At 41.6% G+C, this 14,731-nt stretch overlaps 2 protein-coding genes across 2 annotated transcripts; one reads left to right on the top strand and one right to left on the bottom strand.

Annotated features, from left to right (window-relative positions):
- The first annotated feature begins 1,677 nt into the window (after positions 1–1,677).
- Positions 1,678–8,820, top strand: LOC106609976 (ras-related C3 botulinum toxin substrate 1). Its single transcript, XM_014209063.3, has 6 exons — positions 1,678–1,993; positions 5,052–5,123; positions 5,456–5,573; positions 6,319–6,381; positions 6,573–6,732; positions 7,158–8,820. Exons 1-6 carry the CDS (start codon positions 1,959–1,961, stop codon positions 7,286–7,288), a joined length of 579 nt encoding a protein of 192 aa, XP_014064538.1. The 5' UTR covers positions 1,678–1,958; the 3' UTR covers positions 7,289–8,820.
- A 2,691-nt stretch (positions 8,821–11,511) lies between these two features.
- Positions 11,512–14,730, bottom strand: LOC106609990 (NHP2-like protein 1). Its single transcript, XM_014209076.3, has 3 exons — positions 14,366–14,730; positions 14,094–14,214; positions 11,512–11,958 (listed from the first exon to the last, which is right to left on the bottom strand). Exons 1-3 carry the CDS (start codon positions 14,366–14,368, stop codon positions 11,696–11,698), a joined length of 387 nt encoding a protein of 128 aa, XP_014064551.1. The 5' UTR covers positions 14,369–14,730; the 3' UTR covers positions 11,512–11,695.
- Between the last annotated feature and the right edge of the window lies 1 nt (position 14,731).

The following is a 14,731-nucleotide window of genomic DNA, read 5'->3' on the forward strand; positions in this document are numbered from 1 at the left end:
CACCTGGTCTTCCAGGTTGGTTAAATCCAAAACATGAAGTGCCTATAGCACTCCAGCACCAGGGTTGCCGACCCCTGCTTTAGGTTATGTGATCTCATTCATGCTCTCTCTCTTCTCCCTGATATGCATGCCCTATATTCAGTAGCTTTCCATAGCTTTGTCAATAATTCTGAATCAGAATCACCTTTATTCACCAAGTACATTTACAAAAACCCAGAATTTAACTTACCCAGAATTTAACTAGGTGATATGGTGCTGCTAGCAATACAACATGTAGATGCAGAAATAGACAGAAGAATTTACAAAAAGTTTACATACATTATATACAAAATCAGGGCCACAACTTTTACTGGGAACATTCTGAAATTGCATTTTTCACCCCACCAGTTTTATCATTGGAATGTGATACAAAACGAGGCAACAGTGTGCTTTAGGACCATGCGGACACCTCCGAGCAGTCAGGTAGGCTGTTTGGAGTGTTTTTCTGACTGGATAAAAAAATATAAAAATAATAATACAATTACACCCCCCCACTTCTAAAACCAAAGTTGTGCCCTGTACAAAATAGATAAGTCGTCAAATAACTGTAGAGTATGAGGGAATTTTCAGTGAGGAATATACAGTATGAATAAGCGGTAGGGAGGCTCTGTGATGTAGTGCATCTAACAGGTCTTCCTGAAAAAAAGTGACTAACCCACTGATTCACTTCAAACTCCACATGTCCACACAATGACTCTTTGAGCATCTTCCATGTCTCCAACGCTCCACATTTTCCATTTGCACACATCTGTGTGCTAGTGCTGGCCCCTAGTCTCTGTGACGAGCATGTTTATACTGCATTAATCCCTTTCCTCTGCTTTTATCCACTATTGTTGTTTATGCTATGAATGTGTCATTCCATTCAAAATCCCCCAACAGCATAATCCTTCTTGCTCTATTCTGGGATGAGGGGTATAAATACATAGGGATCAGGGTTTGAGTTACCATGGAGACACTGATTAATTAACAATGAAGACACTTTAATAGTTTTGCTGATGAAATGAGAAGGATGAAGGAAGGGAAAGGGGAAAGAGAGCGAGAACTCAATTACATCTTAACTGGTTTTATTCTGTTTTGTTCAGATGTTTTGGATCTGCAGACAATCTGTGTCGTGCCGGGGAGCAGGTAGCCTAGCAAGTACCCTTGCTGGTTAAGAACATTGGGCCAGTAACCAAAAGGTCACTGGTTCGAATCCACAAGCAAATGGGTGAAAAATCTGTCTGTCTCCTATTGAGCAAGGCACTTAACCCTAAGTTGCTCTGGATAAGAGCATCTGTCAAATGCCAACTTAGATAAGATGCTGTAATGTGGATAAACACATACTTTTTTTTAAGGATAAAACATGGGACAACCATGACAAAATCCCCGGATGAATGAAATCATAAGACCCTAAGTATTGACTGACTGTCTTGTCTCATGATGCCTGCCTCTCTGAAATGGTGCACCACCTTGGAGCGACTTTACAATATTCAGCTGATGAGGGAATATTGCCCTCTAATGTTCAGAAACTGAAAGTGGCTGTAGAAATGTTCTACTTGCCGCTAGGTGGCGTCGCTTGACAGCTCTTTGAAAATTCCTTTATCCAATCTACGGTAAACGGAAATGACTTGTATGGAATGGGAGCTACAGCTTCCGTTGTCTGAGGGCGTTTTTTCAAGCTTAACACCAGAGATTTTTGGGGTGGTGGCTGCTTGGTTTACAAGTTTGGAGTTCCACCAAGTTCTTTGAAGACACTGATTTGAAGGAATTCTCCTAATTTCTAAACTATCGCAACTTGGGCCCTCCAATCGAGGCTTCAAACCTTTGTTTTTCTCCTTTTTGGGAAAACAAGTTCACGCATCAAAAGAGTGGTTTACCAGCTGACCAATAACCTACAATTTGAGCTAGCTACTGTAGCTTGATAGCTGAGAAAGGCGTCGATGCAGGCCATCAAGTGTGTTGTAGTGGGGGACGGGTAAGTTAAACCTACATTTATGTAACTAGTTAGGTATGTTTATAAAATGACGTCTTACAATAAGTTATGATCTAGAATATACGTTGTCAAAGTGAATTGTTTCTAGTAGCCCACAGTGAGCGTTAGTTTACTAATTGGTGAGAACTGTCAGTTTCCAACACTAACGTTAACTAATTAGCGTTAGCTAAGTTAGCTTGCTAACATCAGACTGCAAACTTGCTGTGGCATACTAACTAATTGTTACTTGACGGTAACTGTTATGCATTCTCGTTTGCTGTTAGGACCACACGTTTCTTGTTAGGTTAAAATGAGTAGTGGCTAGCGAGTGAGACAAAGCCCACTGTATGCACTGTAGTTATTATAAATGATCCATTCCCAGCAACCCTTTAGTGTCCGTCCTATCATTTAACTCACTACTTGTTACCGCCTTGTATTATGACAATTTGCTACACCATCGGGTTTTAGATCATTTACTTCCCTTTGCCTTATTGAGAACTTATTATAAAGACTTGAGAAGATGACCCGCTATCTAGCAGATATTTATCAGAACCTCTTAGTTTCTTTAGAAAGCTTCATACTCTATTTACTATGGCCCTTTTCATTTAAATATGTCTGGGAAAGAGTAGTTAACGGTCTGCTGCATGTTAATGAGCTCCACCATCAACCTTATTTAGGACATAGGGACATGGTACTATGTCCTAAATAAGGTTGATGGTGGAACTCATTAACAACAGGCAGCAGACAGTTAAACTACTCGTTCCCAGACATATTTAAATTAAAGGGCCATAGTAAATGGAGTATGAAGCTTTCTAAAGAAACTAAGAGGTTCTGATAAATATCTGCTAGATTGTGGGTCATCTTCTCAAGTCTTTATAATGTGTCCCAATTGTAGAGCGACACCTCAACATTGGAACACTACTGGATAAAGGATGCACGATATATCGGTGAACATATCGGAATCGGACGATATTAGCTAAAAATGCCAACATCGGTATCGGCCGATGTCTAGTTTAATGCCAAGGTGCAAAACCGATGTCAAAGCTGACGTGCATACCAATATGACGTAATGACGCCACATAAAATTTTGCGCTATACGCTATAACACAGAATTCCGAAACTAGCCCACAATGTCTGCTGTGTGGATCGAGCTGTCATTTGAAAGAGTACACAATTTCAGCGAGACAACTCAAAGGCAAAATCCATTAAAGCCAAGATAATGGAATTCATTGCCCTTGACAATCAACCGTTCTCTGTCGTGGGTGATGCTGGCTTTCGCCGACTGGTTGAGCACCGATACACACTACCAAGTGTGCTATTTTTGATGATGCCCTACCGGAGTTACACAGTAATAGCGTCACTGCTATTAGCTTCACAACATGCATACTATGGAACACCATTTGGGTCTTTGCGTGTCAAAAAAGATACAGTAGCATTGTCAAAGCTGTACAAAAGTCTGCAAACACCGGCCACGAATGATGTGTTTACAATACTGCGTTGGTAATAAAGCATAATTTGTTCGACCGCACCTTCTGGGGTAGCTAGCTTTAGTTTGGTACCTAGCTAGCACCAATACAACCAGCCTGAAAACAATGACCAGTAGAAACTGCAGTCATTATCATTTTTAGCAATGATTTAGGTTGCCTCATGTTGTTCGCCTATTGAAATTGAACTTCAGTTCATGAAAATAAATAGCTAGCCAGCTACTTAACCCTGTTGCCCAAAGCGAACGTTATAAGCAGCCAGCTAGCTTCATCTGGCTAGGGATGCTCGACCAGACCGGGTTATGTGCTGTGAAGCTAGCCACAATAAGGATTAGGCACAATGGTGGAATTTGCAGGTTGCCTTCAAAATAGAAGTCTGTAATTGACAGTGATGCAAATTAATACAAATAGTAGAATTATGCCATACTTTTATTTTTAAGGCTAACCGCGAAGTCCACTATTGTGGCTAGCTTTACATAGATGGGTCAGACCATTAATCAAATAAGAACTGTCTTATTAATGATTGTTATTTTAGATGACACTTAGCTATATAGTTAGCTAGCTAACTATAGCTACTTTAACAGATTGTCGTTTTGCTATGTTTTTGGGGAAGAACATTGTTTGCGTCCATGAGCTAGCCAGCTCTTTCTTTTTAATGACCAGCACTGTAGGTGCGCGAGACAACATTACCAGCATCATAGTATATGTATCGATGAATCGTTGTGACATATGAAATGAGTGAGTGTAGTCAATGTGTGAACTTAATGAATGTGTTGTATTTATTATGTGACATGCAGTCATATTCAAGTCCTGATTGGTCAACAAGCTTATTTCAAATCAAAGTTTATTTGTTACGTGCGCCAAATACAACAGGTGTAGACCTCACAGTGAAATGCTTACTTACAGGCTCAAACCAATAGTGCAAAAAAGGTATTAGGTGAACAATGAGTAGGTAAAGAAATAAAACAACAGTAAAAATACATGCTATATACAGTAGCGAGGCTACATACAGACACCGGTTAGTCAGGTTGAGGTAGTATGTACATGTAGATATGGTTAAAGTGACTATGCATATATGATGAACAGAGAGCAGCAGTAGCGTTGACACATTAAATAGTGTCTTTTCTGACACGGAAAGACCCAAACAGCGTTCTGTAGAAATCCTGTTTGAGAATGAAACAGCTGAACAAATGAACACGGGCGATGCCTGGCCAATTGTGTGCCGCCCTATGGGACTCCCAATCACGGCCGGATGTGATACAGCCTAGATTCGACTAGGGACTGTAGTGACTTAGACCACTACGCGTGTGTGTGTGTGTGTGTGATAACCAATATTTTTGCGAGTGAAGTTAAATAGTTATCGGTTTTATTGGCAAGGAAAATATCGGTATTGGACAAAAATGTCATATCGGTGCATCACTACTTGATAATGCAGACATTTATTCATAGTTTAACTCATTGTCCCAAGTTGGCCAGTTAAACCCCTCCAACTTCTCCTTTCAGTTTTGAAATTGACATAAACAAAGCTAAAGTTGTTTTTCTCCTCATCCCTCCATCTCTCTCCTTTTCTCCTCCAGAGCTGTGGGTAAAACATGCCTGCTCATCAGCTACACCACCAATGCGTTCCCCGGGGAATATATACCCACAGTGTAAGCTCTCTCTCTCCCCCATTACAGCAGGTGTCTTACAAACGGCATGGAGAGTTTTGTCAGCAAAATAAATGCCGTGCCAGGGTCTAAGTTATAATGCTTAACCCTTCTCCCCTACACTTGAAACATAGTGCTGAATGTTCATGTTAGGATTCTATGTTTATATTTTATAAGAGGTGTGGTTGTAAAAGTTTTTCCTGATGAATCAGGAAATGATATATTTAGCCTGTAGAATCATTGACATTTACTGGTTGATATTATTTCCTGTTTGTGTGCTAATCACTTCCCTGATGATGTCATTGTGGCGTAACAACATGCATCTCTCCCTGCAGCTTTGACAACTACTCTGCCAATGTGATGGTCGATGGGAAACCAGTGAATCTGGGTCTATGGGATACAGCAGGACAGGAAGACTACGACAGACTCCGACCACTGTCCTATCCACAGACGGTAAAACAACAGGAGAAATGTACTGTTGTCACTAGTGTCATAATTGGTGACTATCTTCATTTCTATCAGTGCATTGCTGTCAGCGGGGCATAAAGCATCAATTCATAGAACTGGTAGGCTACTAGATTCAGCCACGGGTTGATTTTTGTTGCAGTGACTGGTCGGGGGGCCAGAACATAACTATAGTAATTTCTACACTGAAAATTGACCAAGACTGAGCCCAAAGAGTGTGTTTCAAAGTAACAATTTCATACCTTGATTTACATTGAGACACAATCACTTCTCTTTTATTCGTGGGAATACTTGGGAACAGACTGCCTAAATTTGTCATTTTTAGCTGAATTCCTGGTGTTGGCTGAATATCCCCCTCAAAAAAATTGTTTGCGTTCCGTTTTTGATAACATAAGTTATTCAGGGCGTTAGGGAAAGGCATATTGCGTTGTTGCCAACATTGAGCATTTATTATGTCAGTCTGCATGTATGGGGAAGAGAGTACAGTTCTCTGCCCATAGTACCTAAACAATGTCTGGAGCAGGCATTAAGTGAAAGAGTGCTCTGTCTGCCCTCATTCTGGGCTCTGACTCCACCCACCAATTGACAGTGGTCAGTGTTCAGGGAAACTTTGTCCTAGATTGTGGACTGGTTCATGAACTCTGTGTGGATGATTCATGTATCTCCATGAATTGCAACTCAGTTTTTCCTGGTGGATCTTGTATAAATTATGCTGTTTGTTTCCTCCCAACAGGATGTGTTCTTGATTTGCTTCTCCCTTGTGAGTCCTGCCTCCTTTGAAAACGTCCGTGCCAAGGTGAGCCATAGCCTCGGCTTTGTTTCTATCTAGTTCTGTGTTAACTTAATGCTTTATCGTCAAGGTCATTGCTTGGAAGGGTGGATTTTATCCACATACTCAAAACAACTGAAGTATAGACCTGATAGGTAGGCCTCTAGTTTACAGTAACATCCTGATCCTATCCTGACTCTTGTCCCTGTCCTCCATAGTGGTACCCAGAGGTGAGACACCACTGCCCCAACACCCCCATCATCCTGGTGGGCACCAAGCTGGATCTGAGAGACGACAAGGACACCATCGAGAAGCTGAAGGAGAAGAAACTCACCCCCATCACCTACCCCCAGGGCTTGGCCATGGCCAAAGAGATTGGTTAGTTTACTAATGGTACTTAGTCCTGTCCAGGGGGTGTATTGGTACATCAAGGTGCCTCACCACAGAAACAGGAGAGGGGCTAGTGTCCTGTCCAGGGGGTGTATTGGTACATCAAGGTGCCTCAGTACAGAAACAGGAGAGGGGCTAGTGTCCTGTCCAGGGTGGGTACTGTACATCAAGGTGCCTCAGTACAGAAACAGGAGAGGGGCTGTTCTGGCTTGGACATGGCTTACTTAGTTCTTAGTAGTACTTTAGGGGCCGGTTTCCTGGACGTAGAGTAAGCCTATTACTGGACTCTACACAGCAATGTCAATGCAGTTTCTCCATAGCTTAACCTGGCTCCACTCAGGGTAGTCATAGCTATTAGTCTATTTAGGATTTTAATGAATGAACTCCCTATTTGCTGTCCTGTCTCTCTACAGGAGCAGTAAAGTACCTGGAATGCTCAGCCTTGACACAGCGTGGCCTTAAGACAGTATTTGACGAAGCCATCCGGGCGGTCCTGTGTCCCCCACCCGTCAAGAAGAGGAAGAGGAAGTGCTCACTACTCTAAATTCCGCAGACAGGAAGTCACGCTGCAGTCTGAGCTCACCTATTGGTTGGGGGAATGAATAAGAGGGCGGGGGAGTGTCTTAGGAGGAAGGGGGAGGATTCTACAAAAACCATATGTATCCAGATATAATTTCTTTTCTCTTTCGTATTGTAATTGGTACATACTACTTAAATATGATTGATTTTATTATACGAAGCTTAGAATTAACTCTTCAGCTTTAGGAAGAAGGGGGTTGGACAAGCCCTACATGTTTCCCCTACACTAAAATTCCCGCTGCCTTCAAAAATGTTCCTTTTTTTATGTTCCTGGAAGGTAATACTAATTGCGCTTTTCAATTTCGGTCTCTTTCCACTCTTCTCGAGTCCATATTGTTTGTTTACAGACTTCAATGAATTGTGTAGAATTGAGGTGTTGCCAAAATTCCTACTTCATATAACGGTCATCACTTTCTAGGAGCTCCGTGTACACTAAATGTCATTTCTTGTTTTTTCTCTTCTGTACAATGTTTGCGACCATAATTTCCTTTATCTTGACAATGGTTTATAGCTCAAGAGAAATCTAAATAAACAAAACAATTCTAAGCATTGTACTAGCTGTTAAGTGCTATAATCATACTCTATGTAGATTTAGATCAATAATTTCTCCTCAGGTGAATTTTATCCACCTTCGAATACATTGTCAAAACAACTGATGTCAGTCATGGATAATAGCTATCACTTTATACCTAGGTGGATTTAAATGCATATTAGATCAATCTAAATATCTACTTGTTGTACTTGGTGCTCCCCCTTGGTCTGAGAAAAGATCCAGTATTTTACATTCTAAAGGTGTCTAGACTAGGAATGCACCTGACCAGGTGTACAGGAGAACCTATTGGTCAGAAAGAGGATGGAGAATGGTTATTTTTCAGACCAATTTAGATGGATCCCTCTTGTTGGATTAAACAGTTTCAAACCATGAGTGTTACTGTACATAAATACATCCATTGTACGAGTATTGTCAGTAATGGAACTGTACTGTGTAGTCCGCCAGCTTTACACTCCAGACACCTGGTGCATCATGACCTTTTTCTTATAGGCCTTGTTTGTTTTATGGTAGAATCTAGGCCTGTATTTGATGTTATTTCCTTTTAACGGGTTCTGTCAGCAGTTGCCATCTATCCAGTCCTTTAAAGTATCGTACAAGTGTGAAGAATCTGGAGTTTGTTTGCTACTCGAAAGGTTGTCATTGACATGATGCTATGTAAACGTTACTATTACTGTATCACTAAACTATTTTAATAGCATTCAGAAGAAGTCGTAACTGACCATGTCTTTGGTTTACAGTAGCTTCTAATGGCTGTATTTACAATATACAGTAGTTCAGTGCTCTTTATTTTTGACTGAGTGAGAGGCTGTTGCTCTGAGGTATTACCAGTGTACTAATGAATGGCACAATGAAAGAACTCGATTTTTGTTCTGCTTTTATTTGGACATGATGGTGGTTAATCTGCTGAAAGTTTAAAAAAAGCAAATAAATTCATTTAAAATCTCTGCCTGTTGTCAGCTTTTTAAGTTCTGTTGTGCGGCTGTAGTAATGTTTAAAGATCTTTCAACCACTCCCTTAACAGAACACTACAAAACAAGTAGTTAGCCAGCTGACTTGACTAAATATTCTGAAATCACTTTTGTTTTTTTGATGAGTTTAAAAAGGGGCATGGTCTACTTAACTAAAAACATATCTATGTTTAGCTTTCTTTTATGAACCAGAAAATAAACTATTTCTGGTTGTTTATCAAGGTCAGCTGGCTAACTAATTGATCCTGCTTTGTAGTATACCCCCCCCCCCCCAGGTAGGGGTACAGTGTATTCCGAAAGTATTTAGATCCCTTGACTTTTTCCACATTTTGTTACGTTACAGCCTTATTCTAAAATTAATTAAATTCATTTTTTAAATTGTAGCCAATATATAAAGTAAAATTAATACCTTATTTACATAAGTAAATGAGACTTGAAATTGAACTCAGGTGCATCCTGTTTCCATTGATCATCCTTGATGTTTCTACAACTTGATTGGAGTCCACCTGTGGTAAATTCAATTGATTGGACATGATTTGGAAAGGCGCACACACCTGTCTATTTAAGGTCCCAAAGTTAACAGTGCATGTCAGAGCAAAAACCAATCTGAGGTTGAAGGAAATGTCTATAGAACTCTGAGACAGGAGTGTGTCACAGCACTGATCTGGGGAAGAGTACCAACAAAAATTCTGCAGCATTGACGGTCCCCAAGAACACAGTGGCCTCATTCTTAAATGGAAGAAGTTTGGAACCACCAAGACTCTTCCTAGAGCTAGCTGCCCGGCCAAACTGAGCTTTGGTCAGGGCGGTGCCCAAGAACCCGATGGCCACGAAGTTCCTCTGTGGTGATGGGAGAATCTTACAAAATGACAACCATCTCTGCACCAATCCACCCTTCATTGTAGAGTGGCCAGATGGAAGCCACTCCTCAGTAAAAGGTACATGACAGTTCACTTGGAAGTTTGCCTAAAGGACTCTCTTGTCTGATGAAATCAAGATTGAACTCCTTGGCCTGAATGCCAAGTGTCACATTGAGGAAACCTGGCACCATCCCTACAGTGAAGCATGGTGGTGGCAGCATCATGCTGTTGGGATGTTTTTCGGCGGCAGGGACTGGGAGACTAGTCAGGATCGAGGGAAAGATCCTTGATGAAAACCTGCTCCAGAGCGCTCAGACTGGGGCGACGGTTCACTTTCCAACAGGACAATGACCCTAAGCACACAGCCAAGACAATGCAGGAGTGGCAATGGGACAAGTCTCTGAATGTTGAGTGGCCCAGCCAGAGCCTGGACTTGAACATCTCTGGAGAGCTCTGAAAATAGCTGTGCAGCGACGCTCTCCATCCAAACTGACAGAGCTTGAGAGGCTCTGTAGAGAAGAATGGGAGAAACTCCCCAAATACAGGTGCACCAAACGTGTAGTGTCATTGTCTCTACCTTGCCCTTTGTGCTGTTGTCTGTGCCCAATGTTTTGTGCTGCTACCGTGTTGTCCTATATTTTTAATCCCCCGTCCCCGCAGGAGGCTTTTTGGGAGGCTGTCATTGTAAATAAGAATTTAACGGACTTGCCTTGTTAAAAAAAATACCCAAAATGATGAGGCTGTAATCGCTGCCAAAGGTGCTTCAAAATACTGAGTAAAGGGTCTAATTTTTTATAAATTAGCAAACATTTCTAAAAACCTGTTTGTGCTTTGACATTATGGGTTGTGTAATTTCTGGGATCCTTTATTTCAGCTCATGAAAACACGTGACATGTTGCGTTCTATATTTTCACACATCTTAAGTCAAGGCATAGTACTGTTTTCAGTCAGTCTCCTCACCTGCCTTTACCCACTGGTTCACTGGCCTGTCGGTGACTGACGTCTGCCCCCCTTCACTAACCGACAGTGTAACAGGACCCTGGGCGGACTGGGTAAAACTCTTTCCTCCTCCACACACATCTGTAGGAGATGCACAAATCCAATGTGATCCCTCTGGCCTTCCATATTGTCTCATGATCCACAAGATATTTCTAACCAGAACCCATTATGTCTGGAGGTAGGTACGTAGCTACAATACCAGTGGGTCTGTAACCCATTCAGAAACGCTGAATCACCATGGTACCTCTTACAGGTTTCTGTGAAGTGATTGAGGGCCTTATGCCCAGCATCAAACATTCCAACATTAGAAAAGTTGACATAGCAAGTAAGTGTTTGCATGCACTCTGTGGCTGGAACAGGAATGTTATTTTTAACAGGACCTTACTACGAACGGGCTGGATCACTTCTGCGCTGTCCCATTTGGAGAACTTCCCATGCTACTTCAAAGCAACGTAACAATCCTTAAACCTCCGTGCTGTATAATAATAAGTGGCTCAGCCACGGTGGCCAAAACATTTGCTCAACAAGGGTGCAGACAGTTTACATTTATCTTTTGGACTCTCACGTTGGTGATAATCTCACTGTAAACTGATTCCTGCTTCGAGGCTGCGTTCAAGACAACAAATGGTTGCGTAAAAACGCTCTACAGACTATAAGGGGCACATTTAAATTCTGCCAAGACAGTTTGAGGGACCCCTAAGACAAAGTATCCTCTAGTTGGTTCATCCCTCCATCTCACGTTCTCAACCATTCTGTTGCATACAGTATTATACTGTACTAGTCTGACACAATGGAAGAACACATTAAGCAAAAGAAACTCATGTTTATGTCATAGCACATGGACATGAATAATTTTCTTTGCATGTCCCTGACAAAAGTAAAATAGATACATGTACACAAAATGTCTCTTCCAAAGACAAAACAATCCATCTCCCTGATATAGTCTCTCAGACTATCCAATACAAACAGAGCAGAGAGGTAACCAGATCAGATCAGACCAGCAGTCTCTCAATGGCCATCTGGGTAGACTGGATCTGGGGCTTCAGCTGAGAACCCTCCTTGATGGTGACCGAGGTGGCAATGACCGGGCGGGAGACCCCACAGGCGCGCCCCAGGGCCTGCTTGGAGCGCACAAACACGTAGGGGACATTCTTGTCCTCGCAGAGCAGTGGCAGGTGGAGGATGATCTCCAGTGGCTCAGCATCAGCAGCCATCACAATGAACTCGGAGATACCACGGTTCAATGTCTTGGTGGCTGGAAGAGGGTAGACAAGATTCAAGGATTAATGACATGTCTTTGATAGATTATAGTGCAGAATGAGACCCCCATAGATAACATGTAGTGATTACGGTCGTAATCGGAGCAGGATTTGAAACATCTAATCAGTGGTCTGAGACCAAGCACACAACCTCCTGTGCCAACCTGGATTCAGGGGTAGACGCAGCATAGTAAACTAAAATCTGGGACACTTAAATTAGTTTGATATGCTACGTTGGTATGGTATGTATTAATTTGTGGATGTCCATCCATTTCATACGATATATTACGGATTTGTAATGCGTATGTTATAAATTCCAATTAGTTGTGGCTAACAGCCAGACTAAGGGTAACTGTTTTGGTTAAGGCTAGGAGTTAGGTTAGAGTTAACCCAGTACTGGACTAAAGGAGAGCACGGTAATCCTTAAGGCCTTCCCATCTGAAACAGTTCATAACAGTTTGTGCACATGACAATATTTCGTAAAATGTGTTTGTTTTGGCTTCCAGCAAGAAGTTTGGAAGTCTATACCCAGTCGTCGGTGATTGGTCAACAGTAGGGATTCGTCAATGAAGTGTTGTTATTTAGCGATATAACATTTGCATATAAACAAGTCTAGCTTGAGAAATACTGCACCAAACACCTTAGTTTGATGTAAAATTATATGACCAAGATCTCTGCGAAAAATGTCAAAATGAATGAAGATTTGAGTTTAGATTAATTCCATTTTGAGGAAGTGTATACTGGCTAAGGCATCTCAAGATGGACAAACAGTACCATTGTCACTCAGTTATAGCAAAAGTTGAAGATATGCAAGCACACTCGTTCAGTTCACATAACTGAGTTTGCCTAGGTGCCAGCCGAACCGAAGCATGCGGAAGCTTTTAGTCCAAGGATCTTACATTTTCAGTTTAAAGGGCGAATTGGCTCTGGAAGCCAAAACAGCCAAATACTCCATCTAAACGTTAATCTGTTCTCAATTACTGTACGGTTCTAGAAATATACATCCTCTTTCATATCACACCAAAATAATTTCACAAACGCTAAATACATAATTACTGTACACCGCTTTAACAGTTGCAGCCGACAGTAGTTTGTGTCGCCGCCCCCCCCCAGAAAAGTTGTCCATCTTCCATTTACACAGGTGTTCGGAGACACAGATAGCGAATTTGAATATGGAGTTGACTAGGTGCTGTCTGTTTTCCGTAAACAAGTGCTGCAACGTAGCCTAGTGGCGGCAGGTAGCCTAGTGGCGGCAGGTAGCCTAGTGGTTAGAGCGTTGGACCGAAATGTTGCTAGATCAAATCCCCGAGCTGACAAGGTAAAACTTTGTCGTTCTGCCCCTGAACAAGGCAGTTAACCCACTGTTCCTAGGCCGTCAATTTAAATAAGAGTTTGTTCTTAACTGACTTGCCTAGTTAAATAAAGGTTAAATAAAATAAATACAATTGAAATATGGCAGAGTGGGAACTCTAACCCTATAAATAGGTGTGCATTAATTTATCATTTTATTTTCCAGACAATATTTAAGATAAGGTCCTTATGCTTCCAAAACCATCCCACAAGCGATGCGTGTTAATGTTCAGACCTGAGCGTCACGGCTATTAACAAAACTCTCCCCTAGAGTCATGATCAAGGGCTAGGTTAGGGTTAGCCATCATGCTAAGTAGTTGCAAAGTAGCTAAAATGGTAGTAAGTAGTTGCTAAATACCTAAAGTTGTCAGCGATGCGATTCAAACGCACAATCTTTGGGTTGTTTCAAGTTTCAAATGTCACATGCACAAGTACAGTGGCATGCCTTTCATGCAAGTTCTAAACCCAACAATGCAGTAATCAATAACAATGTAAAACTCAAAATAACTTAAGGTATAACAAGCTGGACTTTCACGTTGTGCCCACCCATCCACCCTCCTTTGAAATGTTGCTTTAAGTAACGGGTCTTACATAACCATACTAAACGTAACATATACATATTTTCGTGTACTGTGTTACCTCTAGTCTATGAGACCAGCTTGCCTGTACCATAGAGCCAGATGTCTTGGAAGTTAGTATAATACTTCTCGCAGAAAGGATAGGGTACATTTTATCGATATATTACACATTTGGTATTACTCATTGTGTCAGATTCCCTCACCCTCATTGGCCCCTTTCCTCAACTGTTTGTAGTTGGAGGCTTGCTGAACGAGGTCCAGGATGGTTTTGGACAGTGTGGCGTCGGCCAGGGGGTAGGCCTTGGGATTCACTTCGGCTTCAGTCTGAAAAAAAACACAAAACAGTTAGATGTGGAAACTGACTAGCAGAGAACGAAACAACGCTATCCTTATCAATTAACTAGCTACGATACTACCGGTATCCAGCTTACGTTAGTTAGCAATGCTAACCGAAGCAGTTTATTCAAACACTCACCATGATTACTTTTGTTTATTTCTGATATTTGTCCTCTCGGCGAACGCTTCACGGAGGACTATATCGCCTGCGATTGAGGTTTCGGGAAATCCAAAAATAATTATTTCTGTTGATACGTCCGTTTGAGTTCTCAAAAGCTCGAGGAACTTCTACATGCAACTACTTTGTAACATTAATAGCACAGTGGTAACAACACGTGTGTGAGATTGAGTGTGGAACGCATGCGTATACGAGGGCTCTGCCCGCTGAACTGGACAGGAAGTGCGTTGTTTGAGCCCAAATTGTCCCTCCCATATTCTTTTTGCTTTGGTTTTGTTTCCGCAGCCAGTAGCCACAGTTATTTTCAATGTAATTAAATATGCAAGT

Source organism: Salmo salar, chromosome 01 (genome assembly GCF_965601325.2).
Source record: "Salmo salar chromosome 01, fSalSal1, whole genome shotgun sequence".
Taxonomy (NCBI): Eukaryota; Metazoa; Chordata; class Actinopteri; order Salmoniformes; family Salmonidae; genus Salmo; species Salmo salar.